Below are 10,291 nucleotides of genomic sequence, written 5' to 3'. Positions count from 1 at the left end.
CATTTATACACTTTATTATTATTTTTTTTTATTACAAAACAGATAATAGCATTGAGGGGGGGAGGGGTTGTTGCTTTGTCTCCCTTGTGACAAATAAGTAAAGAAACTATTTGTGCACAAACCCTGATGTTACTCGTCAAAGTACGACCAGTTGGCTTTGCTCAAACAAAGAGCAAGTAAATTATATTAAATACACCACTTTGTTCAGACACCATGAATAAATTCCTTTTGTTATTTACAAATAATGTGTATGTTATAAGATTCCTACATTGTAGGATAATTCCGGCAAAAGCACCTCGATTATGGAGAGCCATTGAGACGGCGCTGTCTTTCTGAGGGACGGTTTGATTTTGATACAGTACGAAGCTCCCCGACATCAGAGCGGGAAGGAACATGTCCTATGAGCAGATATGGTTTATAGGTTTCCCTGCATAGTCATTTACATTTATAGCAACACATGAATATGCTGATTTTTATATGGCATATTCGCATAAATAAATACTCATTCTCATCAAACATTCACCGCCACACATATGACCCCATATTGTACAAAGACTGATCGTTTTTCACATTTGGCAGGTCCACAAGGTGATTTCTGAAATAAAAAAAAATAAAAAATAGGCCTTAAAAAAATGTAATCAACAAAAACAAACTACTTCGAAACAAGACAGAGGGCAGAGATGATGCTGGTAAAGATGAACAGCAGGGAGGTGGTTGAGATCAAGGCCGGGGGGGGAAACTACAAGCCAGGCCTGCTGGATCTGGATGAGATGCCGCTGCGGGTGTAGGAGTGAGACGGAACAGGAGCGGCTGCTGGAAAACGGAGGAACATCTGACGATAAACCTGAGCCGTTTTTGCTGCTCGGAAATGTAATGTTTCACACAGAAGACGGCCTAACCCGAGTTCAGCCGAGTTATTTTACTGACCTGCGACAGGGCTCTGAGGCTCGGGCTCTTCTTCGTCTTTGATGGGCGACGGCCCCAGCAGGTGGTGAGGATATGAGTCCAAGAAAGACGAGCTGCTGATGCCGAGACCGACACCGGTCACACCGATTCCCAGAGAGTCTGGAGGAAAACATTAACGTGGAAGTCGTTAAACACAGCCCTAACAGAAAGCTAAGCTGTTAAAAACACTACGGTGTGAAGTGAGTTTCCAACTAGCTGAGAAATGCCAATAATTACTGATTTCTTTCAGCAATACAATTCAAAAAGAAATCTTAGAGAGTGAAACGTTTGTGTTTTTGTTCATTTTGGCGATTGTGGCTTATGGCCAACCAAAACCTAAAATTCAGACTCTCAAAAAATTAACATAATTACATAAAGACAATTAAAATTTGATGCAGAAATTGTAGTTTTTGGAAGAGTGGTCACTTAATAGGACAGTAAATCTCAAAAGTGATTTGTTAAAGAAGCCAGCTGCTCACACAGGGTTGTACAGAAGCACATTAACTGAAGGTTGAGTGGAAGAAAAAAGTGTGTAGATGCGAGAAGAACAGGGATGACCACATTTGTGCAGCACTGACTAGCCCCGACTGCAGCCGCAGTTCAACCATGAGATACGTCATTTAAAATGAGATGAACCGCTCGGTATAATGGAGCGTAAGAGGCTATGAGCAACTAAAGTGCATCATGTGTTTAGTCTTCTTCCTGGTTTTGAACAACAGGGTTTCTGACCTGTGCCTACAGAGGCTCTTCCTGGCCGACCCTGCCCGATATTGTCCAGCACGGTGAAGGAACTCCGGTACGGAGTGTCTGACTGAAAGGCAAAATCAGAGGTTCGTCACAACAGCCTTCAATCGGAACATGCAAATATAACACATTAAAGGCTGCAGTAAAATATAGAAGCGATGTTTCAGTCTTTGAGGAATCAAAACAAAACTAAAATAAATCTCTCACCCTGTACGTGTGTGTCGTGTTGGGACGAGAGAAGACGTCTAGTATGTGGTGACGATCCCTCGGTACGGAGCTTTGAGCTTCATCGTGTAAGGCGCTGTGGGCGCGGCTGGAAGGGCCTTTCTGACGCTGCAGGGATTAAAATATGGAACGCAAACCATCATGGGGGAAAAAATCAGCAGCTACATAGTAATATCCTAAGCTTTAAGCATTTCACAGAGCACTGGTCAATCCATTGATGTTTAATGTTACGAAGTGACAAAACGTGAAAAGGTTTAAGAGGCATGGATATTTTTGCACAGCTCCACACAGCGTTCGACATGTCGGTGATGAATGACACCAGCCATATTTGCGGTGCTGACATCTGTACCTGTGTGAGCTTTGACAGCAGCCCTGGGTGGGGCGACTCGCCGTCTCCGGTTCCGATGGGGGGCAGGGGAGTGTTGCGGCTCAGGGCCACCAGCGGAGATGTTAATCGGTCGCTGGCTGTGGTTCTGTTGGAGAGAGGCGGACCGCTTTTCAGATTTTTTTTGTTGAAAAGTTCAATTGTTTCCAGCTAGAAGAATGACAGCTGCGGTTCTGTGACGCTGACATTTTATAAACGGTTAGAGTTGATGAGACTATATTTAACTTTAAGGATCAAACGTATTCTAATTCTCTTATTATGATTTTAACTGCTTTGGATGGAAAATTAGATCAAAATTTGTTTTATCCAAAGTTCGGCTCAAATTTACGGGCTAAGATAGCTCACAGCCATGACTCCGAGTGACATTTGTTTACATAAAAAAAACAAAAAAAAACGGGGGGCTGGGGGGAGTGCAGGGCGTTCAGTAGGGTTACTGCAATGCTTCAACTCACAGTCGTGTCCCACGGATGACCTCGTCCAGGTATCCCCCTGTCCCGGCCTGACTCAAACTCGGAACAAGGGGCAGCAAGTTTCGGGGAGGAGGGTTTCGGCGGCGAGCTGACTGCAGTTGGCGGGACAAAGAGGAAGAGCTCTGCTCCAGGGCTCTGCGAGGACGAGGTCTGCTGGAAGGGATGGCGCTCGAGACTGGCCTGTGAGACGGGCGCTCCTCCGGATCCCTGCGTTTGAACAGAGAGAGAGAGAGAGACCCACGGTGGATCGACTGCTCTAAACCAGAAACGAAGCGCCTTCGCGAAGGGTGAGATGTCTTCTTACGGGCTTCTCTCCAGCACAGACAGGTTTCTCTGCTGCAGGGGGATGCTGTGAATCACGATGAGGTCGTTCAGGTTGTGCTGCGTCGCCGCTGCCCCTGCAGGCGTCCTGCCAGCCTGAGCGTAGGAAAAACAGGACTGAGCGGAGACAACAAGAGAGGCGGAACATGCAAAAATTTTGAGAAGCGTGGTTTAAGGACAGAGACGACGAAGCGGGAAGCAAAAGAAGGGAGGAATCCCTGGAGAACCCGAGTTAGTTACTTCCAAATACAGCCATCATGCAGCGAAGACACCAAACGGATAATTGCAGTAAACATTCAAAAAGATTCGAAAAGAAAAGCATCGAAATTAAAAAAAAAAAAGAAGTTGTGCGTCTCACAAATGTGTTGAAGATGATTAAAGAGATGAACAGTGGGGATGCTTTGGTGTTAATCAACAGGCACAAACACAGATATTCAGGATAATGAGCTTCTACAGATGGCGTGCACACATCCCACTACTGCTCTGGCTTGAAGCAGGAGAGTTACATACAGCTGAAGGCCTTTTCTGCTTTTTGGATTTCCATCTGGACTTGTGCTTTGAGCCCCTTGACTTTGTGTTCTTTAGAAAAGAGGGCCGGGTGGGGAGGGAGGATTGGCACGTTCGAAGAAAGACAGCAGATATGGTGAAAGTAGAGAGGAAACAGTGGAGAAAGTAGAGGAATACAGAGTTAAGAAGGCAAAATATACAAAAACAGCAAGTCCAAAAATACTTTAGAATAAAGGGATTGAAGCAGACTGACTGAGAAAGTGAAGAGTAACAGGCAGGAATGAAAACTCTGGGGAACACAAGACGTCTCGACTGAAAACGCTTTACTTATTGCCTCAAGCACAGACCTCTCCAAACTGATTGGCACCCCCTGGTAAAGATGTTCAGATAGTCTTAAAATAAATCTCTTTTGTGGTAGGATCATAAGCTGGTGCAGAATATTTTCAAAAAAAAAAAAAAAAAAATCTAACCTGTAATTTAGCTACATTTTATTCAGTAGGGAGTATAACTCCAATTTAGGACATAACAATGGTACAACACTTTGTTCAACCCCTTCCTTTTCCAAAAGGACAACACTTTATGAGTTGCTTTGGAGATAAGCCATCGGTGAACCATTTAACCTTTTTTTAGTATTTTTTTGGATTGCTATATTACTTAGAGACTCGATGAGCATTCATTTTCAGCTTTCTAGCAGACGTTTTAATTTCCCTGATGTTTCAAAGAGTTAATGAAGGATAATAAAGCTCCCAGGGCCTGTGGAGGAGAAACAGGACCACTGCATCACAGATCCTCTACCGAACTTAACAGCAGGCGAGTATCCAAACCCTCACCCTATGTTTCACACCGGACCGCATGGAGTGTTTGTGCCTTCAGCTGCATACAACTTAAAGGAATTACTGACGTTGTAAGATAATTTGTTAAAAACAACTTTCTTTTAACAGAAGATATTTTTCCCCCTCCAAATAATAAAAAAAAAATCAGATCATAAATATATAAATAAAAATATCTGTGATGATGTGCTGCTTCAATAAAACAAAGCTTTTAGTCTCCTTTATCAGGGGTTAAATAGGAGTTTTTACCAGGTTCTGTCGATGTCAAATTGTTTTCATTGAAGTAGACTGAGAAAAAGTCCGAACTTGTTTTCTGATTAACTCCGACTGATATTTGTGAAATAAGCCGCCTCTCATGTCTAGTCCTTCTCAAACCACTGACCTGGAGCTGCTGTCCAGACGTGAGCGGTGGCACTCGGCTCTGACCGAGTTTTGGAAGTGCGGCGGGAAGCGAGGAGAGCAGCATGAAAGGATTCAGAGCATCTGGCTGCACAGGGCTCAGGCTCCCAGATAGTGTTTCATCATCTGTCAATAACATATCAACATTAATATTCAGAAACGCATAAATGTAAACACATTTTTACATTTAAAAATTCCCTAGTTTTCCACACTCAACTTTACAACTTTGTCGTTGGAAAATAGTAAATAAAAAAAGTTCCCCATAGTCCTTAAATTTATGGCAGATATTTTTAAAAACCATTAAAAAAAACTGGAAGGAAGGAAAGAGAGACAACACAACGAAGGAACTAAAGAGAGGAATGACACAAGGAAGGAAGGAAGAATAGTTCTGGAAACAGAAATATTTTCCCAGACGCTCAGGTTCTTCTTCCATACATATCCTGATACGACTACCATCAAATTCCAGTATTTTTCCAGACTGTGAAAGAACCCTGCATGTGTAAAAGTTCAACTCTATTATAAAAGTAGAAACGTTTAGCATTACGGGAGGTGCAGCACTCCCAGTGACGTTGAACCAGCTCTTTCATCCAACCGACCAGCTCCCGCCAGACGTCATCAAACAGCAGGTCGAGAACAGCCTGCCGGCGGCAGCAGTACGGTGAGACCGGGGGCAGGCAGTGATGCCTCCGAACAGACTCCGGACATTCCTCATGACACTCATTCCTTTTGGAGAAAGAAAATACTCGTTCTACTGTACTGTGAAGGGAATAGCACTTACACAGGAGGACTTTTTGGGATTTATGTGATTTATGAATGCGGACAACTCACAAGTCCCGGCTATCAAAAGCCAGATATTCCTCCATCACTCCCTCCACTTCAATCACTCTCGGCTGGTCGTAGCTGCTGGGCTCGCTGTTGGGAGGGCCATCGCACTCTTTGATCAGTGCAGCTTTCCTGCCCTGAACATTCAACCTATTATATTTTCCCAAAAAAAGAAAACATTGCTCAAATTATTTTTGCAGGATTCTCAGTACAGGCATAAAAACACTGAAGAAAGCAAATTAGTCTTAAAACACATCTTGAGATGCAGAAAAAAAAACACAATGCAAACACATCTAATCTTACCAAGTGTTTTTGGTCTAGTTTCCACAGCAACTATTTTAGTTCTCTTGAATTACTGACTTAAAACTGGCTCATATTTCTTGCTGAAAAGTTACTTGTAAGTTACCTTTTTTTCCTATTTCAAATGTACTAACATGCTTGCACTAAAATCTAGACAAAAATACTTGGTAACATTTGGGATTTTTGAGGTGCGTCATGCATATATGCATATGCAACCTGATCTGATCACACCAACCCAGTTTGTAAGCGTTCTAGTCAGACAGTGTCGCAGCCTTGTGCACACTACTTTGGAGTCCCATCTGTATATTTTAAATATCCAACTTGACATTGGCCCAAATACTTAATTAAAAAGGCAGAATATGTAGGTCACAGAGCTAGAGTCAGTCAGGACTTATTTATAACAGCTTTAAAATAACAAATTTGCAGAAAAACTACTGAATACAGTGAATAAAGATTGAATGAGCTGAAGAAGACATAACATTTTCGATTGGCTAAAAAGAACCCGATGTGACCACCAGCAAAAGAAAACTACCTCTGAGATGATAAAGTGCCTGAAATTCTTCAATCCGTCAGCAAACCAGTGGGTCTGTGTTTTTAAAACTTACTCTGCAGCCCCTTTCTCTTTGCCTTGGCTCTTCACAGTAGTTTTTCTGTCTGTTGACGGGCTGCTGGCAAGACTGACTGTCCCTGGAGTGGCGTACCACTGGAAGCCCTCGTCGGTGGGACACAAAAGCTGAGTCCCCACGATCCTGAGGGACACACAAACACACACACACACACACACATACAGAGAAAAAGTAAACTTTGAAAAACAAAACAAAAGCTACGAGCTGAAGGACAAACAACAGATAAGTTACCGAAGATGTGGAAAGCGTGTGGTCCACTGCTGGCATTCGTCCTGCAGCCCCTGGAGTATCCCCCCGCCACAGCCTCTCCCTTCGTACAGCTCCTTGTCGATCTCATCAAACATCTGCTGCACCTGCCGCGACGCCGCCTTGTCAAACTCCTGTGGGACGCACAAACAAAAACACAGTCGGGGAAGATATCTATCCCTCTGTTCTGGTATGCCAAATCTACTGTTGAAAGCTGCTGCTTTGCATTCTGGTCCCATCTGCAAAGATTCTGCAGAGTTTATTAAGAAAATAAGCTCCTATGGACTGTCGCAGGTGGAGCAATCATTTAAAATACAAAAAAAAAAATAGAGGGACACAGGAAGAAAAAGAGTAGAGCTGCGAGTTATTATTTTTCTTAAAAGCATTAGGAGTTGAAAATAGTTTTAATGTAGAAAGAACAGGGAAGCGAAGCAACAAGAACGAGGTCTTGCATAAAAACAACCAGCATGCAAATTAGCCATCTGGTATATTACACGGATACTGTTTCTGTTTCCCACACATTTTCCAAAAGGTGATAAATGCTGGTTAGACTTAATTAAAATGTGGCAGCATGCTTGTGTAGAAGCAGAACAAACTGTAGAGAAGGCATTCAGCACAAAAAAAAGGAACGTCTTTTACAACTCACAGGGTCGGAGGGAGGCGGGGGGGTGGAGAAGGGGGTTTCATTTCATGCCAAGATTTCTTTCTGAAGAAGAGCAGACTTACATCATAGCCCCAAGAGAAAACGGAGCTCCTTTCTGTGGAGATGCCGGTTCCTGTGGAGCTGTGAATGCCGGACCAGGACTGGCTGGGTGATACTGAGATGACGGTTGGGCAGTCGGAGTGGTCCGAGGCGGCAGACGTCTGCGAGCTGCATGGAAAACACAGTAATCTTTTACTTTTAATCAGCCAAAGTCAAGACTTAAATCCAACCGAGAAGCTACGAAAATTGCTTTTTTTTTTTTTTACGGATGCCCTCTAACTAATCTGATGGAGGTCGAACTACTTTGACTTTTTGAGTCTCTAAATGTGCAAAGCTGGTAAAGCCATGCCCATAAGACTTCTATGTTTAGTTGTAAAAAGTGCCATTAACCTTCAACTTCTCCTCTCCGTAAGGTTATCAAACACAATCCTAGTGAAATGCATTGAAGTTTGAGGATGAAATGTGAAACAGTCTAACACCAACACTCAAGAAGTATAAATACTTTCCAAGGCACTGAATCTCCTGTAAGAAATGTGCAGAGGGTACAAAATCTATGATAATGCTCAAAGACTTTTTAGGCCAAATCTATTTATTTTTCTATATTTCATGTGAATAAACAAAACCGGTCTAATAATATACATTTAAATGCCAAATAAATCTCTTTAATGGGGCTACAGAAATATAATTAGAAGTGACTGGTGATAGAATCAAAGTGGAAATAAGGAGCAAATGTCAACTTAATAGAATATTCTAACAGCCTGCCTAATTATTCATCCTTTTGACTGCACATCTGAAGGAGGCAATGTGATATTAATTAATCCGCTGCTTCTGGGTGTCACATGGCGAGAACTCGGAGAATCGGCTGTCTGCTCAAGACGGTGTACAGTTACAAAATATCCAGAGTGTCTGTGTTTGCGCACTCAGTGCAAACGCTTGTTCTACGTCTTGCTCTTGCTCTGGACGTGCAAAGGTTTGAACGTTAAAGGGGTGGGGGGAGGCGAACTCAAGCCTGCAGGCACTTGGTCACCTGTTGTGTGCAGAGACGGCTTCCTGCAGGTCGTGGAGGTAATGCGGAGAGGTTTCGGTATCGTCTGCTTCTTCAGGGAGAGGGTGGTGATCGAGGCTGCTTCGAGACAAACCACGACTGCACAGAAGGGACATTGAGAAATGATCGGCAACATGGCGTTTGAGGATGAACGCCTGACAGCTTGTCTTCGTGATGACATAAGAGAGATGCTGTGTTTCTCTTCTACTGAAACAACAGAAAATCATGAAAAAAAGGTGGGAGAAGGTGGACTGAAACAAAACTATCTCCTTGGGAACTAATAAAACTTGTAAATGACATTAAACACCTCCACTATGAAAGAAAAAGCTCAAAAAAGATTGCATAATTTTACTTAGCCTAAGCTAAGTAAAATTAGCTTAGGCTTTAGATAGTACCACAAACTACTTGTACCAAGAATATGGAGCATAAACTGATTACCGTTATTGAAGTACACAAAAGTTTTAAAAGGTTAACAAAAAATATTTCTTCATAACTTCACTGTGGTTTACAGTCCTTTATAATAAGATGCATAAAAAAAGTGCCAGACTAACCAAAGTTACCTAAACTATGAACTATGGAGCAGAGAGAACAGCATTGCATCGCCTCCTCCTGCGATGCAATGCTGGAGACTAAAAAAATGAGAGAAGTGTGACTATTTGGATATATTTCCAGTGTGATAAATAAAAATTAATGGAGCCTCAGCTATTTGCATTTAGCAGCTAATATCAGCTTGCCATGGTTGTGTAAAATAATTACTTTTTATCTCATTATTTTTACTGATAATCCATATACTGGATTATCTTTACAGTAGTAGGAACAACTGTCGCTTCTCTGTTTTAAAGAAACCACTTGGATCATGTTAAATACTTTCTTTTAACATGTAGATACCTTGAAACGGTGACACTTCACTCAGGGTTATCATACCATTAGAATCTCATACTGGCCTGTGCCTACACCAAGCAATCAAAACATAATCTTCTCGTCTACCGCTAAAATTGACACTGGTGTCTAAGCAAATAGCTACATGATAATAATTATACTGATAACAAATAAATAATGATTAAAGTGGAGCAATTTATATAAAGACCTACAACTAGTTTACAGAGCACAGTGGGGGGAAAAACTGCTTGGTACTCACATCTCAAGTTTATGCGATACTGGTCTCCTGTTGTACCGTGAAATCATCCTCTTTTCTCTCCGGTTCAAGGGCTCGAGACCACGTCTCTCATCCCCGGCTCCTCTCGCTCGACTCTCTGCAAACAGCATAGAGGGAGCTCCAACATCTCCTCCAGTCGCCCTGTAGGTACCCACCAGGTAAAAGCCTGGATCTGGAATATTGTATTGGACGGGGCTGCGGCTAACGCTGGAGGGGGAGGCTACACTTGAAAATGAGCTAACTAGCGTTGCATGAACGGTGACACAAACGCACTATAAGAGAAAGGTGGTGCCGCAGCACTTGTATAATTTGACTCATCGTCGGTTTAGTCTGGCTTCACCAAATAGCTGTCGAATGTGGTCAAATATTTACCTGTCTGTCTTTCTTAGAGTCTAAATTATTTGAGAATTTGCGATGCTAACTAGCACCAACGACGACAACAATAGCACGGCTGTCATGGAGACGAGACTTCACAGCCGCACGGTTACCTGGGAAATGTATTTCTGCTCTGGGAAAATAATTCTGTCACGTGCATAATAAAATTATTTTGCTAGACCTGTTTTGGGA

General features: G+C 42.6%; 1 protein-coding gene across 3 annotated transcripts; it reads right to left on the bottom strand.

Annotated features, from left to right (window-relative positions):
* Position 1: 1 nt before the first annotated feature.
* LOC103133613 (protein FAM149B1-like) lies at positions 2-10,236 on the bottom strand. 3 transcript variants are annotated; one of them, XM_016668011.1, is made up of 17 exons: positions 9,707-10,236; positions 8,551-8,667; positions 7,547-7,691; positions 6,806-6,954; positions 6,554-6,697; positions 5,655-5,798; positions 5,371-5,549; positions 4,810-4,952; positions 3,929-3,967; positions 3,601-3,669; positions 3,074-3,186; positions 2,752-2,976; positions 2,264-2,387; positions 1,897-2,022; positions 1,675-1,756; positions 928-1,065; positions 2-813 (listed from the first exon to the last, which is right to left on the bottom strand). In XM_016668011.1, exons 1-17 carry the CDS (start codon positions 9,832-9,834, stop codon positions 740-742), a joined length of 2,139 nt encoding a protein of 712 aa, XP_016523497.1. In that variant the 5' UTR covers positions 9,835-10,236; the 3' UTR covers positions 2-739. The 3 variants fall into 3 exon arrangements, with proteins under 3 accessions (XP_016523497.1, XP_007545494.1, XP_007545496.1); XM_007545432.2 differs by lacking the exon at positions 3,929-3,967 and having other exon boundaries at positions 9,707-10,235; XM_007545434.2 differs by lacking the exons at positions 3,601-3,669; positions 3,929-3,967 and having other exon boundaries at positions 9,707-10,235.
* Between the last annotated feature and the right edge of the window lie 55 nt (positions 10,237-10,291).

This window comes from Poecilia formosa, unplaced genomic scaffold (assembly GCF_000485575.1).
Source record: "Poecilia formosa unplaced genomic scaffold, Poecilia_formosa-5.1.2 Scaffold12, whole genome shotgun sequence".
Lineage (NCBI taxonomy): Eukaryota > Metazoa > Chordata > Actinopteri > Cyprinodontiformes > Poeciliidae > Poecilia > Poecilia formosa.
This window is presented reverse-complemented; position numbering and strand designations above follow the sequence as displayed.